At 43.1% G+C, this 22,812-nt stretch overlaps 1 protein-coding gene across 1 annotated transcript in view; it reads right to left on the bottom strand.

The window, feature by feature from the left end:
• Hil (Hillarin) overlaps window positions 1-22,812 on the bottom strand; it is a 422,790-nt gene that overhangs the window by 81,782 nt on the left and 318,196 nt on the right. Inside the window, exons 2-3 of the mRNA XM_067147077.2 lie at window positions 17,718-17,834; window positions 15,733-15,929 (exon numbers count right to left, since the gene is read on the bottom strand). Coding sequence (XP_067003178.1) covers window positions 15,733-15,929; window positions 17,718-17,834 — 314 coding nt within the window. The remainder of the gene's footprint in view (window positions 1-15,732; window positions 15,930-17,717; window positions 17,835-22,812) is intronic.

Raw genomic sequence — 22,812 nt, 5'->3', positions numbered from 1 at the left:
AGTTCTCTAGAGCCAATTGTTAATTTTCTAGGATCACTGAAAGTGCTGCCTTTTTCACAATTTGTTTTAACGTCGCACCTACACAGATAGGTCTTATGGCGACGATATGGGAAGGAAGCGACCGTGGCCTCAATTAAGGTACAGATCCAGCATTTGCCTGGTGTGAAAGTGGGAAACCACACAAAACCATCTTCAGGACTGCCGACAGAGGGGTTCGAACCCACTATCTCCCGAATGCAAGCCGACAGCAACTCCTTTTTTTTTTTTACACGTTGCACCGACACAATTGGGTCTTATGGCGGTGATGGGACAGGACAGGGCTAGGAGTAGGAAGGAAGCAGCCGTGGCCTTAATTAGGGTGTGAAATTGGGAAACCACGGAAAACTATATTCAGGGCTGCCGACAGTGGGGTTCGAACACACTATCTCCCGAGTACTGGATACTGGCCACACTTAAGCGACTGCAGCTATCGAGCCACTCTGGAATTCATGTATATTTTCATTTTATACCTATCTTTATACATTGCTACACTTTGACTTTACATTAATGGAATTATCGTTCGTTCGTAATCTGTTTTCCCTCCTGGGTCTGTATTTCCCTCGGACTCAGCGAGGGATCTCACCTCTACCGCCTCAAGGGCAGTGTCCTGGAGCTTCAGACTCTGGGTTTGGGGATACAACTGGGGAGGATGACCAGTACCTCGCCCAGGCGGCCTCACCTGCTATGCTGAACAGGGGCCTTGTAGGGGGATGGGAAGTTTGGAAAGGATAGACAAGGAAGAGGGAAGGAAGCGGCCGTTACCTTAAGTTAGGTACCATCCCGGCATTTGCCTGGAGGAGAAGTGGGAAACCACGGAAAACCACTTCCAGAATGGCTGAGGAGGGAATCGAACCCCCCTCTACTCAGTTGACCTCCCGAGGCTGAGTGGACCCTGTTCCAGCCCTCGTACCACTTTTCAAATTTCGTGGCAGAGCCGGGAATCGAACCCGGGCCTCCGGGGGTGGCAGCTAATCACACTAACCACTACACCACAGAGGCGGACATTAATGGGATCATACGAGTTTTAAAATAATGAACAAACTGCAAGAACTCCAAGGTAGATATGAAGGAGATCACGTACAGTAATACAAAACTAAAACGCCATTTGCAGAACAGTTCGTTCGACTGAACGTGTCCAATATCCAGTTGAACGGAAGTTCATCGGAATGTGAATAGCTGTTCACTGACATGGTCAAGTAACGTTGGCTTTCACAGTGACACGATTTGTCACACATGTAGCCACATGTTCTCATTCAATTCCACCAGCAGGGGTACGTATAGCGTTCCGCTTGTGCGTATGAACTAACAGTCCTGTTCTACAAGTGGCGACACAATTCTTGCGTGGTAGCATGATAAGGGATTACTACAAAAATATTTTGGAGCAGGGCCGGCCAAACACCTGGATCGTAATTGACCGGTGGACCGCGACTGGCTTTTGTGTAGATAACAATTAAGTAATAAAAAGTAATTCCTTACGTTCATGCGTGAAGTAGATTCACTATGTAGAGTGTAAATAGTAAATCTGTAATGAAATAATGGACCTGCAAATTGATATTCCCTTGAAAGCAGGAGTGTCTGAAAATAACTTCTGGTCCCTTCTTCTTATCTTCTTTATCTGTTTACCCTCCAGGGTCGGTTTTTCCCTCGGACTCAGCGAGGGATTCCACCTCTACCGCCTAGGACAGTGTCCTGGAGCGTTAGACTTTCGGTCAGGGGATAACACTGGGGAGTAGGACCAATACCTCGTCCAGGCTGCCTTACCTGCTATGGTGAACAGGGGCCTTACTGGGGGATGGAAAGAGTGGAACGGATAGACAAGGAAGAGGGAAGGAAGCGGCTGTGGTCTTAAGTTAGGTACCATCCCGGCATTTGCCTGGAGGAGAAGTGCGATACGACGGAAAACCACTTCAAGGATGGCTGAGGTGGGAATCGAACCCGAGGCTGAGTGGACCGCGTTCCAGCCCTCGTACCACTTTTTACAATTTCGTGGCAGAGCCGGGAATCGAACCCGGGCCTCCGGGGGTGGCAGCTCATCACACTAACCACTACACCACAGAGGCGGGGTCCCTTCTTCATGATGAGAAATACATTTATTTGAGATCCGCGGCTCTTCGTTTGACAGCATTTTTTGCTTCTGCCTACCTTGTCTCAAGTGAACGTAAGTCAAGCTATACAGTAGAACTTGTATAACCTATGATGATTTGCCTCCATTTTTGCTTAACCAATTACAACCACCCTTCCCTCAACTTTGGAAAGAAATGATCTGCCATGCATTAACTTCAAAGTAAATGCATGATAACAGGTAGATATACGATACTTGTTATTATTAAACATATTTAATTGTAATGCCTTTGCTGGCGAGATGTAGTGTTTACAGTGCTCTATGTCTTCTGTTATGGACTAGAATAAATTTGTTACTTTTGAGCCTCCGTGGCTCAAGCGGCAGCGCGCCGGCCCTTCACCACTCGATACCGTGGTTCAAATCCCAGTCACTCCATGTGAGATTTGTGCTGGACAAAGCGAAGACGGGACAGGTTTTTCTCCGGGTACTCCGGTTTTCCCTGTCATCTTTCATTCCAGCAACTCTCTTCAATATCATGTCATTTGATCTGCCAGTCATTAATCATTGTCCGAGAGGAGTGTGACAGGCTTCGGCAGCCGGCACAATTCCTATCCTCGCCGTTAGATGGGGGCTTCATTCATTTCATTCCTGACCCGGTCGAATGACTGGAACCAGGCTGTGGATTTTCATTTTCATTGACCTGTCTTAGTCTCATCCTTGGCTTCGATAATATGAAAATGACGGAGGTATGAGCGATGCTAGTAGGCTAATACCATTACTTATGCAGCCAGACCCGACCCTGTTATGAATGGTATGAAAATATCTTTCATGGGGTCGGTTGGTGCATGCATTTCGGTGGGTTTGGCAGACTGATATGTAATAGCAACTTCTGGCTTGGTGGGAAAAGCAACGGGAAACTACCTCACTCCTCATTTTTCTAGTATGCCCCTTCAGTGACGCCTAGGCTATCATTACAGCTGTTGGCAGAGCTATGAGGATCAAACCAGCCTTCGGGTTGAATACCCAACATACACACATTTAATTGTATTAACAGTTTGCTTGTCTAATGATGATAATGGCGTGTGGCTTCCGGAGAGGCCTGGTGCAGGTCTTCCGGGTTGACTCCCGTAGGCGACCTGCGCGTCTGTGAGGATGGCACTCTGTCTGTGTTGAAATCTAATGCTGAAAACGATACACACACATCCACACACACACACGCACGAGCCATCTGAATTAACCAATATAGGTTAAAATCCCCAACCTGACCGGGAATCGAATCCGGGACCCCTTGGACCAAAAGTCAGAAATCTCGCAGCCATCGAGAAGGAAATGTCATCAACTCGTTCGGAAACAAGGATGCAGTAATAGTTCAGGGTGATTTCAATGCTAAAAGTGGGGAACACTACTGAAGATTCACACATAAAATCTGTAATTGGACCATATGGCCTGTTGGAGTTCTGTGTCGGTAAGGATTTTGTTATTTGTAACACTGTCTTTCGACATCATCCAAGACGCCTTTATATCTGGACCTCACCGGGTGACAGGGCGAGAAACCAGATGGACTATTTCTTAGTGCGGAGACGGTGAACTTCTGTCTTACTGTAGACCGCAAGACTTTCCCTGGAGCTAAGTGCGGTATGTTGAGCTCTCTTAAAATACGTACTTTCAATGTTCGGTAGCACATATAATTTGCGAACAGGTTTTCTGCCTCTTAAAATAATTGTTGAAAATTAAGAAGTCCGCTTATGGTAGAAGATGTAAACAGAATATTATGAGGGATGTATCAATATTTTGAACATCTGGTAGGCGGGAAGTGATACCAGACTTCCCACTACAAGGTATTCTTTTCCCATATTTGTCAATGTAAGCCTTTTTAAATAATATGCTCATACAGTGAATGTCAGTTCTTGTATTTTTTTCACTTAATGTGTTATTTTTATACCACATTCAATTAAATAAGATTTAAAAAAAACTTGTGTCCTCATCCCGAGGTGGTGCAGCTCTTTTCAGTCACATTCCCATTGAAGGTGAGCTGCATGTACCATTTTAACCTGGCATTCTTAAATTTCTGGCAGTACCGGGAATCGAACCCGGACACCCGAGGACGGCAGCTAATAGTCCTAACCGTTACGATACGGAGGCGGACGTTTAATAAGATTATAATGGATTACTAGCATGTATATCATACCAATTTCAATAAAAACCGAAGTCGATAGCTGCAGTCGCTTAAGTGCGGCCAGTATCCAATATTCGGGAGATAGTGGGTTCGAACCCCACTGTCGGCAGCCCTGAAAATGGTTTTCCGTGTTTTCCCATTTTCACACCAGGCATATGCTGAGGCTGTACCTTAATTAAGGCCACGGGTGCTTCCTTTCCACTCCTAGCTTTTTCCTGTCCCATCGTCGCCGTAAGACCTATGTGTGTCGGAGCGACGTAAAAAAAAATCAATAAAATATTCTCGTATTATTTTTGTCTCGGTATGAGGCCCGCTGGCTATCTTGATTTATGTAGCCCATACACCAGTTTCAGATTGACATCCCTGGCTCTACGAAATCCCATTTATTTATTTATTTATTTATTTATTTATTTATTTTGAAAATAAAAATGTTACGGGTCCCTCACTGGCATTTACCGACTCCTTTTCCTCTTTTTCTTTCCGGCTTTCCCCAGTTACTTGAGGTAGGCATGTTGTGTGGATTTAGCTCAGTTTTAAGGCCGGATGCCTCTTCTGACGGTAACCCTATGTGGAGAGTTGTATTCTCTATTTCATATTTCTTTTGGTGATTTTTAGTGTGCTGTGTTGTATGTATAAGCTGGCCTCGCGGTGTAGCGGTAGCGTGCCTGCCTCTTACCCGGAGGCCCCGCGTTCGATTTCCGGCCAGGATAAGAATTTTTACCTGGATCTGGCGGCTGGTTTGAGGTTCACTCAGCCTAAGTGTTTACAACTGAGGAGCTATCTGACGGAGAGATAGCGGCCCCGGTCTATAAAGCCAAGAACAACGAACGAGAGGATTCATCGTGCTGACCTCACGACACCTCGTAATCTGCAGTCCTTCAGGCCATGGGCCTTCGGGGCTGTTGCGAGATGGTGTTTGGTTTGGTGTTGTGTTTATTGAAGTGGAGATGCCAAGTGCACAAATACAAGCATGCGTATTATTGTTGCATGAATGACAAAACTTATCGTTAGAAGCATTCATTATTATATACTAACAAATATACTAAAAATCTCGAGAAAAATGCACATGCTCCGTTTTCAAATTGATTTTCTTACAGGTCGGGGTTCAGACGGGGCAACTACTGGAGTCATGTCTATGACGGGAAAGTGGACACAAAAGTTAACGGCTCGGCAACTCAAATTTACTTGCAAGGAAAGTTACAGCTTGACTGCCATAACCTAATCATACGCGGAAAGTTGAAGGAAAGTCAACTTGCCTCAAGTACTTGACTCCAGTAAACTATCCCCGTGTGAATTAGGCTTATATTTAGATAGAGATCACTACAAATAATTCAAATCTATGTGAGGGCTGTAGGAACCCAGTTAAGAGTGCGAGGTTTGAGAGCGTATTTTCAAGTTTCTTACTGTGTAAATACTAGTTCTTATCGGTAATGTTTAAAGAAACGGTGCGTTCCACACTTCGTGTAGCAGGATGTTGGCATGTAATAGATCTCTAGCGACACAGTTAGTGTTTTCTCTACAATATTAATGAAAACTTAGCTTCAGATCGTCCAGCAGTGGTCCGTTTCTCTGCCAATTGACAGAATAAAATGGAACGACGAAACTGACACCCAAGCAGCCTAGATAGCATAAAATCAAAATGACTGTACATGGCAACTGAAACCATATATTATTATTATTATTATTATTATTATTATTATTATTATTATTATTATTATTATTATTATTATTATTATTATCCTAGACAAGAATATAGTTTGTTTTAAAAAATCGTGTACATATGTATTGTATTTGTAAATAATACACTAAGTAAAATAAATAAAGTCCGCCTCTGTGGTGTAGTGGTTAGTGTGATTAGTTGCAACCCCCGGAGGCCCGGGTTCGATTCCCGGCTATGCCACGTGATTTGAAAAGTGGTACGAGGGCTGGAACGGGGTCCACTCGGCCTCGGGAGCTCAAATGAGTAGAGGTGGGTTCGATTCCCACCTCAGCCATCCTGGAAGTGGTTTTCCATGGTTTCTCACTTCTCCTCCATACAAATGCCGGGATGGTACCTAACTTAATGCCACGGCCGCTTCCTTCCCCCTTCCTTGCCTAACCTTTCCAATCTCACCATCCCCTAACCAAGGCCCCCGTTCAGCATAGCAGATGAGGCCGCCTGGGCCCCACCCCAATGTCTCACGCTTCAGGACACTGCCCTTGAGGCGGTAGAGGTGGGAGCCCTCGCTGAGTCCGAGGGAAAACCCAACCCTGGAGGGAAAGAAAGAAAGAAAGAAAGAAAGAAAGAAAGAAAGAAAGAAAGAAAGAAAATAAATAAAAATTATTATTATTATTATTATTATTATTATTATTATTATTATTATTATTATTATTATTATTATTATTATTATTATTATTATTACTTAGTGTATATAAATCCACCCTGTAGTGATCGCCGAGACAAGCGCTTTAATGCGCAGGCTATCCTGATCGGCAATCATAAAATAGAACAAGCTGGAATGCGACCTTGGATTACTCTGAGTTAGGTTATGGTCCTGCAGTGAAGACCTTTTCCCTCCCGACCTTGTGCTCGGAATGTGTACATCACTGACAGGCTGGCAATTATTCGGCTGAACGAGGGAAGAGAAACCAGCATGTGAGAGGGTGGGAAGTAGGCTACCACACACACACACACACACACACACACACACACACACACACACGCGTCAATCTCTCCATTAAGAGCAGTGTGTTGTCACGACACTTGATGTAGCCTCACAGTGATTTTCAGTGAGGAGTAGAGTATTTCCTCTCGCCCACAGGTGGCGGCATTCATACTCATATCTGCATAGTTAAACAGACCTCCGTCCGATATAAATATGACGCATTCCTGGAATGTATTTATTGTGAATACCCGGAATAAAATGACGTACCAAGCGGAGTGGTTGCTCGTGTTAACGCCCCACGGCTATGTAGCTAAGTTCTGCATTCGGGAGATACGTGGGTTCGAGCCCTACCGTCGGCCGTCCTGACAATGATCTTCTGTGGTTTCCCTTTTTTCCTCCCAGGCAAATGATGGGACAGTACCAATTCATAGGCTACAGTCGATTACTTACACCATGTCATTCACTATCATTCATTTAACTGCCAGGCTGAATCGCTTAGATGGCTGAGGCGCTGGCCTTCTGACTCCAACTTGGCAGGTTCAGTCCGCTAGTATTTGAAGGTGCTCAAATACGTCAGCCTCTTATCAGTAGATTTACTGGCACGTAAAAAGAACTTCCACGGGACTAAACTCCGGCACATCGGCGTCTCCGACAACCGTAAAAGTAGTTTGTGGGACGTAAAAACAAATAACATTATTATTATTATTATTATTATTATTATTATTATTATTATTATTATTATTATTATTATTATTATTATTATTATTCATTTAATAGCCTTCGTGGCTCAGGCGGCAGCGTGTCGGCCCCTCAGTGCTGGATACCGTGGTTCAAATCCCGGTCACTCCATGTGAGATTTGTGTTTGTCAAAGCAGAAGCAGAACAGGTTTTTCTCCGGGTACTCCGGTTTTCCCTTTTATCTTTCATTCCAGCAACACTCTCCATTAACATTTCATCTGTCAGTCATTTATCATTGCCCCAGAGGCTTCGGCAGCCGGCACAATTCCTATCCTCGCCACTGGATGGGGGCTTCATTCATTCCATTCCTGACCCGGTCAGATGACTGGAAACAGGCTGTGGCTTTTTAATTATTCATTTAATCTGAAGTTGGCATCAGAAAAAGTTTCTGGTCGTAGGAACATGCCATGTAAATGTATCAAGAAACGGGCTAAAGGATAGATAGACACTCAGAATAAAATGACGTGACATGTGTCTTTCTCAGCGCTCAACGAATGTGCAGACGTTTTAACAAAATGTGAAATACCCTAGTAATGGACATTTAGTGTGAATATTTTTCGGAAAATCACCACATGATTGGGATTATAATTAAACAGTGAATACTCACTAATTTATTGACGAAATAACCTCACAACTGGGATAATCACAATCAAAACCGAGAAAAATTACGAATTCATTGAGGTACGCTGGAGTGTCAAATACCTCTTCACAAAGCATCGAGGTGATTCAGATTACTTTGATGCATGAGTTCGACTCCATATTCCAAATACTACTTGACATTTCCCTCCTATTGCATACTGTATGACTGTTTAGAGTGACCGCATGCCAAAATGTCTCTTTACCACGCCAATGATGTCACAAGGGTCGTTTTAGAAATCATGTAACCAAAGGATCTTTAGGGCAAAATTATATTATATGAATGTCTTCAAATGTTCAATTGAACTAAACTGGTCCAGTTTGTTGGTCGTCATACCTTTGGAAATGCAGTAACCTGCAGTATCCTTTTCACATGTGAGTGTATAATTTATTCCTTCGTACCATTCTTCGAAGCTTCTCGGGGGATCACAAATCGTGAGATGTGTAAGTCATCTAGGGCGCCCCAGCTGAGTTTGGGGGTAGAATTCATTTACTTGTGCCACGCAGCCCCATCGCCCCCGCCCCGTCACCCTCTCTCTCTTGAATACTATTATTCTCTTCCAACACTGGCGAACTTAAATCTTTGTTATCCCATCTATCATACTCAGTCCTTTTCTTTACCCTATAAACTCATTAGAAGGGCCACAGCTCTTCTTCATCGTCGAACGAGTTGGTTGCTCGGTACATATCCTGTAGCTGTAAGCTTGCATTCGGGAGATGGCGGGTTCGAACCCCACCCTCCGCAACCTCGAATATAGGTTTCCGTGGTTTCTCATTTTCACTTCAGGCACAAGCCAGGGCTGTACGACTACTGCTCAACACAGTCACTTAAATACAGCCAGGTCACTCCCCCGCACTGCAGGTCGCTATCTGTAAACAAATAGATACTGCTTTTTTGAGAAAAATTTCCCGCAGGTAACACTCATGTCAGACCTTACAAATGCTTACAGCTGAACTATCGTTTCGTCCAAAGAGGTCGAGGGGTGTTCCTTTTCCCTGCACTTGCAAGAGCATCAGCTATCAAAGCGGTGTCTTTATTCGTTCTGCTCGGCTGTACAATGAACTCATACCACAGGCAAAATAATTTCCTATTGCAACATTTTGTAAAGAGGGAAAAATAATGTATATTTAACGAAACTTTCACCACATATCGTAATTTTCTTATCTGTGTGAATGTTTCTGTTTGCACGGAAGGGTGGATTTTTGTTTGTGTTATTCCGAGTGTGTGTGAGTGCACGTGAGAATGAATGAGTCTGCCTGGTTGAAGAATATGTGAGGACTCCCGTGTGTATACGTAGAATTATTTCAACATGTATAGTCGTTCTTTAAAAAATATGAGCCCATGGTATTGTGTGTTCCCCGCATGCAATGTTTTAACAGAATTAATTTAGTTATTATCAAAATATAATTCAACTCCCAAGAAGATAAAAACCCTGTGCATATCCACAACAAACATATCTATAGGTTCAGTTGATTCTGAGAAAAGTGTACCTGCGAGGAACTTATACAATACTATGCGCTCTTTTTTTTTTAGGGACTGTACAACAAATTCTGTGAATAACTTAGTATGTAATTAATTATTCTGTGTAAATACGATTATTGCATGCAAGCATTTTCAGTAGCCTTCAACTGTGTAAGTGAGGTTGGAGGCACCTTTGTGTACGTGGGCTCTTTCTCCATTCAGCACCCCTAAATTGTATATGCACTATTTATGTAAATTAACAACAACAACAATAACAACAACAACAACAACAACAACAACAACAACAACAACAACAACGGCAGCTACCTTGCCAGTTCTGAACTTGTTTCTCACCACCGTCACCGATAACCTGTAACTGTTTGTGCTGTTTGTTGAGTAGGTACTCACCCCAAGGTTGGCTTGATCCTCAACAGATATAGATAACTTAACTGTCATTAAAGAGACTAGGGAAATGAGGAGTGAGATAATTTTCAGTTGCTTCGCGGAGCCAAAAGCTACTATTACATATCTTTTTTTTTTTTTTTTTTTGCTATTTTGCTTAACGTCGCACCGACAATGTCTTATGGCGACGATGGGATAGGAAAGGTGTAGGAAGTGGAAAGAAGCGGCCGTGGCCTTAATTAAGGTGCAGCCCCGGCATTTGCCTGGTAAAAATGAAATGTCGTATGGCTTTTAGTGCCGGGATATCCCAGGACGGGTTCGGCTCGCCAGGTGCAGGTCTTTCTATTTGACACCCGTAGGTGACCTGCGCGTCGTGATGAGGATGAAATGATGATGAAGACGACACATACAGCCAGTGTGTGCCTGGTGTGAAAATGGGAAACTACGGAAAACCATCTTCAGGGCTGTCGACAGTGGGGCTCGAACACACTATATCCCGATTACTGGATACTGGCCGCACTTAAGCGACTGCAGCTATCGAGCTCGGTACTATTACATATCACCTTATGAGCTCCTCCTGTGAGTGGGGGCAGTAGAATAACACGTTATCCCCCACCTATCGTAAGAGGCAACTAAAAGGGGCCCCAGGGCCTCTTGGGAATGTGGGTTGGTGACCACGGGACACTCAGCTGAGTTCTGGTATTGCTCCCACTTACTTGTGTCAGGCTCCTTACTCTAATCTATCCTATCCGACCTCCCTTGGTCAACTCTTGTTCTTTTCCGACCCCGACGGTATTAGCGTACTCGAGGCCTAGGGAGTCTCATTTTCACGCCCTTCGTGGCTCTTGTCTTTCTTTGACCGATACCTTCATTTTTCGAAGTGTCGGATCCCTTACATTTTTGCTCTCTGATTAGTGTTATATAGAGGAAGGTTGCCTAGTTGTACTTCCTCTTAAAACAGTAATCACTACCACCACCACAAATGGCTCGATAAGTACTGAACTATCTGAACTTAAAACACACCAAAATGTATTTCCCTTCTTTCTGCGTTTAGAAATGGTATAAAATATTTTTCCACATACATAATGCTTCAAATATTTTGACAGGATCGGAAAAAGAACCTGTTTTTCGACCTTCTATGGACGAACCTCCACTTTAAAAATACATACAATGAAATATTGCCCTCCGATCATAACCAAATTTGAATACCACATATCTCCACGCTTTCTTAACAAGCTTCTGAAATTATATAATTTTATCTTTTTTAATAAAAAGTTTTCAATTTAATGAAGAAACATTTTCTCTATACCGACAGTGGACTCGTGGCTTCGAACAGCAGCAGACGCATCGCAGTTTCATAGCCTGAGTATACCTTCCGACGACCATCCCCATGAGATAGTTAGATGCATTTATGTCCTAACATTTTCTAATAGCAACCATGCGGAATATAGGCTTTCGGTGGAATACTACTGTATAGTACGCGACACTTCTAGTGATACTTCGGCTCCCTAGTGCTGAATCGGTAGACCTCGGTTATCTCCGAGATTCGTATTGGCAACCTTTGACACACAAACTATGAATCGATTATGCATCACCGTGAGACATCTGGCGTACACTTTACGTACTAGTACTGTTGTTGTTTACACAGCAAAAGCCAAAATGCTAGGAACAAGATTCACATCGGGAAATATTATATAATGTTATATAATGTGCGTGTGACACAGTTGTTCATATTGTTCGATCATAGTATCGATTCAATTCAGATTTCATTTCCATTCAGTTGACATTATTACCGGAACCGGGGCAGCTCCCCCCTTTCTCCTCACCCCCATAAAACGAAGTATCATTAAACGTTTCGCGGCCTATACTCTCAATGAGGAATGAAGTATGGCTGTTAACAGACAAACGACATCAACGGTGAAAGCGTTTACGTTATAATTTACTCTGCATTTTCATCAGACAAGCCTTATTTACAATTTGCATACAGTTAATTACTGTATCAACCAAGTGCTTCATTGTACTCCTTGTTTTATGGACTTAAGTTGATAGATTTTCATCCAGGCGGTCACTGTACGAAGCCCGGCTACGTATGAGAGATTTTTGAAATGTCACCTCCTTGTGGATTTTATTCGAGGTAAAATTGGAGGACTCATGGCTGTGGTCACGATATCAACAGTAATGTAAAACTACAAGCTTGCATGGTTGTACACAGTGTACATGGTGTAATTATCATAAGCATTACGCAGGATGTATGGAAGGGAGGAGTCAAAGGCCTTGATTATTTATTATCGCATGTTTTTATGTATAACTTTATGTTATTAAAAAATACCACAATGGAAGAAAGCAATTCGTTCTCAGGGGCAATTCGAATAACATACTTTTTTTTTTTTACAATTCGTTTTACTTCGCACCGACACAGATAGGTCTTATGGCGACGACGGGACAGGGATAAGAGTGAAAGGGAAGCGGCCGTGGCCTTAATTATGGTACAGCTCCAGTATTTGCCCGGTGTGAAAATGGAAAACCACGGAAAACCATCTCCAGGGATGCAGACTGTGGTGTTCGAATCCACTATCTCAAGCTCACAGCTGCGCGACCCTAACCGCACGGCCAATTTGCTTGGTTAACAGACTTCTCAACCTCCATTTAATTAAAGCAAGTGTGTAAGATATTCATCCATCGCGCCTGCGATATAAAGGAAGTACGGTATAAGAAAGCTAAGCATTTTAAACACTAATATATTTCTTTGCAACTGTCAAGTTACGAGTAATAATTTATTTATTTTTCTAAGTTTCTGAACTGTGAGGCAATCTTCAAAGAGGGAAACAGTGGAAATTGCCATAAAACGATAAACATGGAAGTGGTTTGCATTAATGGCGTAACTGCCTCCGCAGAGACCTGTTGCAGGTCTTTCCAGCTGATGCCTATGCACGACCTTGACGTATGTGACGATGGGGCTCTACCTAGGATGAGCTCTAATATTGAAGACGGCATAATTACCTAGGCATCGAGTCAGAAGAATTAACCGATGAAGGTTAAAATCCCCGGCTTAGCCAGGAATCCCTTGGATCAAAGCATTCTAACCAGTTGGCTACGGAGCTGGACATGTAAGTGGTGAGAAAAGTATATTAAAATGTGGAAACAATCGAAGACAAACTGGACAGGTTTCACTCCATTTTCGTCTCATGCTCTTCATGGTTCATTTTTGTCGGTTTCTTGTCGAGTCTTATTCAGTTATTGGCATCGAACGATCTCATGCACGTTTCTTTGCAAGTTACATTTCTTTTGCTAGTGGCTTTACGTCGCACCGACACAGATAAATGTAGGTCTTATGGCGACGATGGGATAGGAAAGGCCTACGAGTTGGAACGAAGCGGCCGTGGCCTTAATTAAGGTACAGCCCTAGCATTTGCCTTGTGTGAAAATGGGAATCCACGGAAAACCATCTTCAGGGCTGCCGAGAGTGGGATTCGAACCCACTATCTCCCAGATACAAAGTTACATTCTTTTTGTTAGTGGTTTAACGTCACAATGACACATTGAAGGTTTTCGGCGAAGGATAGAAAAGGGTTAGAATTGTGAAGTTAGTGGCCGTGGCTTTAATTATAGTACAGCCCCAACATTTGCCTGGTGTGGAAATGGGAAACCACAGAAACCACCTTCAGGACTGCGATGGTGAGATTTGAACCCACCCCTCTCGAATTCAAGCTCACAGCTATGCTACGCGACGTAAACCGTGCAGCCAACCCGCTCAGTTTTTGAGTCACGTGTATTATTCTGATTCGTACGAGGAACATTTCCTTAGATATCTTTTAAGAAGCGAGGGACGTATATCTCAAAAGGGAGAACTGGAGAAGAAAGTAAAATATGTACATCACCTTAATAGATCTGTTATTAAATAATGAACACGAATTACAGACAAATGGAGACGGGAAGAAATTAAATGAAATGAATGCGGGATAAAATATCCGTACCTACGAAGCAATCGCTAGTAAATTGATTTAAGGAGACATTACACTAGCAAAGTGTCATTATTGCAGCTCCTTCCGAGCCAGACTTATAATGTCAATTGTAATTGGTGGTGGTAGTAATTATTATAACCGAGTCTTGACTTTATACAAAGACTAGCTGTAGTACCCGGCGTTGCCTGGACAGTTTCTGAATATTTACCTTTAAGATTTGCATTACCAGTTAGTTTTGTGTGAAGTGAATTTTTATAGAATTCCTTTTTGACTTGCATATTGATATGTTACGATCTATTATCTAGTTTTAGAATTATTGTTGAAATTGCTCCAGTGGTTTAGGAGGACATGTGTCATTTACACACACACATACATCCATTTTTATATATAGTAAGATAAGATTTTTATACTTCACCCCCTTTCCATCCCCGCCCAAAGGAGTCGTATGAGTGCCCTACACAATAGTATACTTTTTACAGATAGTAAGTCTTATGTGTACCAATTTTGGTTGGCAGCTATGCTCAAACGTACATGCATAATCTCGCTGCTCTAGAATCCTGGCGTTGTCATGGTTACAGCAGTTCATTTCTTTTATCCGATTCCTAGAGCAGGGGTAGTGTGGTGCCAATATCTCCGCAACGGTTGGTTTCACGGCCCTAAAACATGGTTTTCGGGCCCGTAGGGCTTACCGAGTTTTGTTCTTTGCGTCAAGAGGATTAAATTGAGCTTTGTCTCGTCCTTATACGACAAATTCGATATTTTGCCCATATTAGCCTATTGTTTTTATATCTCCCCCACCTCGAATAGTTTTGAAAATAAAATACATCCCATGTTACTCACTGGCAATGAAGCTTTCTATAGGTGATTTTTAAAATCGGTTCAGTATTTTTTGAGTCTATTCGTTACAAACAAACACATTTTTCCTCTTTATAATATTAGTATAGAAAAGCTTCCACCTTACTACCCACCACATGAAGGTTTATATTTAACAATCACGCAGATAGTAACTTCATTAACATTAAGAGATCAGCCCTCAAATGCGCAGATATGGTCAAACAAACGTACAGTAGATGTAAGGTTCTGAAAAGATGCGGCAACCTGGTGGGGTGGGGAGTGTTCTGATCACCCGTCTGTACGCCTCCGCCCCGAAGGCTCACTTTGAAGTAGAAGTTCTCACGTTCTTTAGTATTACGTTGTCTCTGGACTGTAGCCAAGATTTAATTTTGTTTAACCTATTGCTCATTATCGAGAGAAAGAGAGGTGCATTTGCATAATTCACAAGGAGAGCAGGACAGATAACTTACAGAGCTATTAATATTTAAATCTTCTTCCAATGTGGATACGATCAACTCAATAACAATTTACAGTGCCAGATGTTTCATCCGTACTACACTACTGTATTATCAATCCTTGTTATTGACAATATCACAACATACTTTAGTATGAATGGTACTTTTGACAGAGTAAAGTGTTAATGAACTGACGTCTTCTACATTGGGAGTAGTATTAAATATCAATCACACCAGCCACGCAAGTCTACGAATGGAGAGCTTACGGAGGCATACATTGCTGACCAAACTCTACATAAAAATGCAAAATTTATAGTATACCGTTCGTGCTCGAGCAGCTTGCGGGTGAGGGACTCCTTCTTCTTGTCGCGGCGCAAGGTCATGTTCTTCTCGAGGTCCTCACGTTCTTGTTGGTGGCGTAGGGTCAGCACCTTCTGTTCGTCGGGTCGCTTCTTCTTCGTCTGGAGCTCTCGCTCGAATCGTATCGTCAGGCGCTCCAACTCTTTCTCCCACTCGTCCTGTACAATCACAGTAGTTTTTATTAGAGATAATAATAATAATAATAATAATAATAATAATAATAATAATAAAATTAACAACGTTTAAGTTTCTCTTATGAGTCGTTGAGATGCTAAAGTGATGACGCAAAAGGTGTTCTTTAATATGCTAGTAAAAATAAAGACACAGAACTCTCGCATTTGCTGTAAGTTCTTTTCATTAAAGAGGCCTCTAAATGATATCTTGGCTGATGCAGGCAAGGTTGACATCAGTGTGGGCTGCTGGAAGGGCTGCAAGACTGTAACAGAGAATGAAGCTAAAAGGATCGGCTGTAGTTTCTTAATGACATGTTGGTAAGAAGAGACATGTAGGCCTATATGCCCTCAGTCGTACAGCCTTCTCTGCTCAATTTGGATAGATCGCTACTTGTTGACATCATGTCTCAACGCGAGATACTGCTTTACACACGTCGTTCTATTTACTGTATAAGGCAGGGTGACCAGTGGTCCCGTTTTTAACGGGGTTGTCCCTTCGTTTTGTGCCTGCCCCCTTTTATTCTGTATGCACTGACTGGAGATAAAAGAATAACATAAAAATTATAAAATCCGAAATTACGACCTGCATCACCCTGTTGGCAATTTACGCAACTGATTGGTTTATTCTTTTATTGTAGCGAGAGAACACTTGATGAACTTTTTTAAATAAGTAAAAATATGGCAGTAAGGACTAAAGTGTTAAAAAAAGGTGATGTGGTATTGATAATTTGGTGGCTAATGTGAGTACATAAGAATAATAGTAGTAGTAAAGCTATAAAACGAACAATGAGGGAAAAATAATCAATTTTATGCAATAAAGACATGAAAGTGGCACACCTACTAGAAGTTTGTAATGAAACCAGAACTGTCAATAGAATATAAAATCTAAAATGAACCTGAACTTTACACTCTTGTTAAGTTATTAAACAGAGAATGGAAGAAATCAGGGAGAACAAGTAAGCTATGCAACATTATACGAGGAATGTGGGAAAAGAAATCTAAGGAGGATGAAAACAGAGAAGATGCATGTAGCTAGTAGGAAGCTTGTGGAGGTATCCTAGACTCTATAAAGTCTAGAATCTATTTCAGAGTTCGGAAACTAGTGTACACTTGCTTTCTAAAGAATTTACCAAACCAAAACCAAACCCCATGGCACAACAGCCCCGAAGGGACATTGCCTACCAAGCGACCACTGCTCAGCCCGAAGGCCTGCAGATTACGAGGTGCCGTGTGGTCCGCACGACGAATCCTCTCGGCCGTTATTCTTGACTTTCTAGACCGGGGCCGCTATCTCACCGTCAGATGGCTCCTCAATTGTAATCACGTAGGCTTATTGGACCTCAAACCAGCCCTCAGATCCAGGTAAAAATCCACTATCTGGCCGGGAATTCTAACCCGGGGCCTCCGGATAAGAAGCCCCTACACCGTGGGGACGGCTTAAATTATTTATTAGAAGTATATTTACTTTTAACGGCTGTCACATCATGAAAACAGCATTAATTTTGGAGGCGACTATCATTGTGGTGGTGGCATCTTATCTATGGGGGAAATTACGATAGAAGCTAGATTACACATTCATTTCATTCTGACATTGTCATAATGTAGCTAAGTTAAACTTCTCTATTTAAACATTCAGAAATTTTCTTGGAAGACGGAAAAGAAAGAAATATTTCAAAAACTTTATCAACTATCTACGTATAAACAGCCTATCTGTGAAAAAACGAACATGTTAATTCTAGCTATGAGAGTAAGTATAACTGCAAGAGTAGTTACCCTGAATTCTTCCTTCATTCGCTTATCCTCCTCTTCCCGCTGTCGGGCGAACTTGCGGTAGAGGTCATCTTCTTCTTTCCGATGTTTCATTTCCAGTTGCGTCTGTTCATCTTTGTCCTGTAAAACAAAAGGAAAAGTCACACATTAATTTTCATCAAGTGCAGTGCTTTTGGCAGTTAACGTGAATAATAATAATAATAATAATAATAATAATAATAATAATAATAATAATAATAATAATAATAATAATAATAATAATAATAATAATAATTGTACCGGGTGGTACACCTCCACTCCGCTAATTTAAAATGTGCGCCAGTTGAAACTCCTCTGCTGGAGGAAGTCTGAACTTTATCTACGCTATTAATTCTCTACTTTCTCAGAAGATGTCACCACGTGGAAAATTTTGAGTTTTTGAACTGTGTCATTTTTGATGTGGTTTTGTTTCGCTTGAAGTAAGAAGTGTGAACTTTCTCTTCTAGAGGACACTACTGAAGATCAACAATAGTGCAACCTAGTGCGGAGTCAAAGAACTATTTTGTTGGAGAAATTTTTATTTCAAATGTTTGTCTTTGCTAAAAAAAATTTTCGTTATTGTTTAAGTTGGCTGTATACCCCTCTCTTTCCCCTTGTTTTGCATTTAACCAATCCTGAATTTCTTTGAGTTATTTCCGACCAATCCGATGTATCTTCCCCCAACTTGGATATGTTTCTGTACCCGAGCCAATAAAAAGTTTGTGGGAGGGTGTTTTCATTCCCCTGACACCTAGAACCTTCCGCGAGAGGATATAAACTGCTGATTTTTGGGTCTCCGGGCCACTTCTGTTCCATCTTTCAGTGTATAAAGTACATAGCAGGAGGCGGGAAGCGCCTCTTTCCTCGGCAGCGGTCATCAATAAGGTAATGGCCGATTAATAAATTCTTTCTTTGCTAGCTCAGCAGTTTAACTCTCGGGGCGGGTGCGAAGCGTTCCTCCATGTAACCTTTTCCTAAAATGTAACGATCTTTTCTTCTCTTTTAAGCTGCATATTGGGATAGAGAGTGCTAACCCTCTCGAGCTCCCACTCACATTGTCTTGAGGTGAACTTATTTTCTCCACCTATTCTTCGTTAATGTAAAACAAATTGCTCTTTTCTAAAGTCACCTCGGTAGTATGGGATTAGCCCTTGCATTAGTGGCCTAGAGCCAGATTAGGTTTTTAAAAACAAGTGTATTAGGAGTGCAAGATCGCCTCCTCTCAAATTGTTATTTTAGAGGTCATGTAATTGCCCATTTTTTTTTAATAGACCTCAGTAGGTTGGGTATTTTACCCCTGTGTCTATGTCCAGTGAGGACAACTTGAAGGTGGAGTTTGGTGTGGCCTGGGAGAGGCTTAAATTTTGAGAGCGAGTGGCTCTTTTGAAAATTGAGTGTTGTATGCCTCGTGGAGGCTTTTCCGTGTAATTTGGAGCAAGGGCTCCTAGGTATGAATGGGGTTTTCTGCCCCTCTGTTAAAACTCGTGTTTGGGGTAAAACTGAGCTGATTGCCCAAGCTGTGTAAAATCAGGGCGCGAAGCCCAATTCCTGTAAATATTGTAACTACCCTTTTTGACTTGCTACTTTGTACCTGCCATGCTTGTTATTTCTTGTTTTTGAAAAGAAAATATAACCTTGTTAAATTTTAAATTAATTTTGCTTTCGTAGCTGGAGACCTATTCACACCCGCACCTTCTTTCACCTCTACCTACCACGGAAAAACTCCGTAACAAGTGGTAGCAGAGCGTGGTTGAATGGGTCTCAATTTAGCCCCTTTTGACGGCTAAACATTGTTTGTTCCGAACTCTAACTATTTTCCCAGTTGCTGGAATTTTTTGAGTTTTTCAAAATTGTTCGGTCACCATGCCCGGCCCTCGCGATGTTCTCCATCTTAACTATTTGCGCAAGGAGGAGTTGATCTATGAATTGACTATTAGAAATGTACAATCTGGAGGCACGGTTGCAGTAGACACAAACAAGCTTAGAGAGTCCCTAGATTTGCCCATTTCCATCCCCAATTTGGGAGAAAAAGAAATTGACGACTCTCTTTCCACGATCACGGAGAATATTACTGGGCTAGCTTCTGTAGTTAGTTTTTTTGATGAAAATGATCCTTCTCCTAATCAAATTAAGCGTGTGCAAGCTAGGCTATATCATTTTTCGAATAGGGTTAACGATCTGTTGTCTCTAAAGTTGAATGACGTTCAGAAGAAGGAAGCTAGTACGCTGCTTGAAAATATGTCTGAATTATCTAGCAAGGTCACTCAATTGTTAACAGGGGAGGTTCCTCCCAAAAGCGATCTACCCACCACAGTGAATGCAGGTAGTGAGGAAGCGCCTCCCAAGGGAGAAGTTAATAGGATAACCGTTGCTGCTCAAACTATCCCTGCCCCATTGGACAACGAATCTGAACGTCGTGCATCATTGAGTAACATCCGTTCTGAATTAACTTCCTTGCCATTGAAACCTTTACCTACTATGTCACCCGGGTTTAGCAGCTTGCCTCATCCATTGGCAATGTTGCTCAGAGGTATCTCTAAGTTTTCCGTTAATACCACCAGTGATGTAATTTCTTTTTTAAGATTTCTAGTTGAATTTCAGGATCATGCCCTTGTGTTTTCTCTTTCTCCATGTCAAATTTTGCAAATTATCTATCCGTATGCTATTGGTATTCTCTCAGATAAAATCGTAAGAGCCATTGCCGAGCAATCATCTATTGAGGATTTCCATGCCCATTTGCTAGCTAACTTCATCCCGGCTAGGGCCAGGTCCTCCCTTATTCAGAAGTACTATTACCGTGTACAACGCTTGGATGAAAACTTGGCTGATTTCATACAGGACATTAAGTTTTATACTAGGGTGTTTGCTCTTCATTTCCCTGAGGATCAGATTGTACAAGCTATTGTGGAAGGGATTTCACCACCCTACAGGTCATATTTGTGTTTCGCGGCGTGCCCGCAAACCTTCTCTGAACTTGAAGCATTGGCCGTCTCAGCGGAAGGAGTTAGATACGCCGATTCTTTGCGTGTCGCGAAAGAACCCCCTCCTTCGTTTAGTAATACTCGGCCTCCACCTCGCCGACCAGTCAATCCCCGTAAATGTTATGCTTGCGGGTCGCCTGACCATCTGCGCAACAAGTGTCCACTGATCAAGTCAAGTGGGACAAGGAATGGAGCCGGGTCATCACAAGGCTGTTTTAAATGTGGGGCTTTCTCACATATCGCCAAGAATTGTCCCAATTCGAATAGCACCCCGTCCTGCTCAACTTCTGGTGCAAATTCCACCCATGCCAATAATAAAAAGTGACTAGTGGCTTCGGCTGAGTCGACTAATCCATCTTCCCGAGACTCAGCCCCTGGTAAACAGGTTGTAAATTCAGGGAACGAGCAATTTTCAAATTTATCTTTCGAAGGTCCCAAAGAGTGTCTTAGGATTGCGGCGGATTCCCCCGCACCGGTTCCTTTTCTTAAGATCGAGTTAAATAACGAGCCTATAACAGCTCTCTTAGATTCAGGCAGTGTTTGTTCGATTATTTCGGCTGAATGGTATTCTAAATTGAAATCTGTTTGTAAACTACCTGACTATGTCTCATCTCCTGTTCAATATGTTTCGGCTAATTCATCCCCATTAGAAATTCTCGGTTCCTTATACACTGACTGACAGAGCAAATGCAACACCAAGAAGGAGTGGTCAGAACTTTATGCCAATTGCAGGGTAGACTGACGTCACTGAGGTATGCTCATGATGTGAAATGCGCCACTGTGCTGCGCACGTAGCGAACGATAAATGGGACACGGCGTTGGCGAATGGCCCACTTCGTACCGTGATTTCTCAGCCGACAGTCATTGTAGAACGTGTTGTCGTGTGCCACAGGACACGTGTATAGCTAAGAATGCCAGGCCGCCGTCAACGGAGGCATTTCCAGCAGACAGACGACTTTACGAGGGGTATGGTGATCGGGCTGAGAAGGGCAGGTTGGTCGCTTCGTCAAATCGCAGCCGATACCCATAGGGATGTGTCCACGGTGCAGCGCCTGTGGCGAAGATGGTTGGCGCAGGGACATGTGGCACGTGCGAGGGGTCCAGGCGCAGCCCGAGTGACGTCAGCACGCGAGGATCGGCGCATCCGCCGCCAAGCTGTGGCAGCCCCGCACGCCACGTCAACCGCCATTCTTCAGCATGTGCAAGACACCCTGGCTGTTCCAATATCGACCAGAACAATTTCCCGTCGATTGATTGAAGGAGGCCTGCACTCCCGGCGTCCGCTCAGAAGACTACCATTGACTCCACAGCATAGACGTGCACGCCTGGCATGGTGCCGGGCTAGAGCGACTTGGATGAGGGAATGGCGGAACGTCGTGTTCTCCGATGAGTCACGCTTCTGTTCTGTCAGTGATAGTCACCGCAGACGAGTGTGGCGTCGGCGTGGAGAAAGGTCAAATCCGGCAGTAACTGTGGAGCGCCCTACCGCTAGACAACGCGGCATCATGGTTTGGGGCGCTATTGCGTATGATTCCACGTCACCTCCAGTGCGTATTCAAGGCACGTTAAATGCCCACCGCTACGTGCAGCTTGTGCTGCGGTCGGTGGCACTCCCGTACCTTCAGGGGCTGCCCAATGCTCTGTTTCAGCAGGATAATGCCCGCCCACACACTGCTCGCATCTCCCAACAGGCTCTACGAGGTGTACAGATGCTTCCGTGGCCAGCGTACTCTCCGGATCTCTCACCAATCGAACACGTGTGGGATCTCATTGGACGCCGTTTGCAAACTCTGCCCCAGCCTCGTACCGACGACCAACTGTGGCAAATGGTTGACAGAGAATGGAGAACCATCCCTCAGGACACCATCCGCACTCTTATTGACTCTGTACCTCGACGTGTTTCTGCGTGCATCGCCGCTCGCGGTGGTCCTACATCCTACTGAGTCGATGCCGTGCGCATTGTGTAACCTGCATATCGGTTTGAAATAAACATCAATTATTCTTCCGTGCCGACTCTGTTTTTTCCCCAACTTTCATCCCTTTCGAACCACTCCTCCTTGGTGTTGCATTTGCTCTGTCAGTCAGTGTATATCAAAATT

Source organism: Anabrus simplex, chromosome 5 (genome assembly GCF_040414725.1).
Source record: "Anabrus simplex isolate iqAnaSimp1 chromosome 5, ASM4041472v1, whole genome shotgun sequence".
Lineage (NCBI taxonomy): Eukaryota > Metazoa > Arthropoda > Insecta > Orthoptera > Tettigoniidae > Anabrus > Anabrus simplex.
The sequence above is the reverse complement of the archived record's forward strand: the minus strand, read 5'-3'. Positions and strand labels throughout refer to the sequence as shown.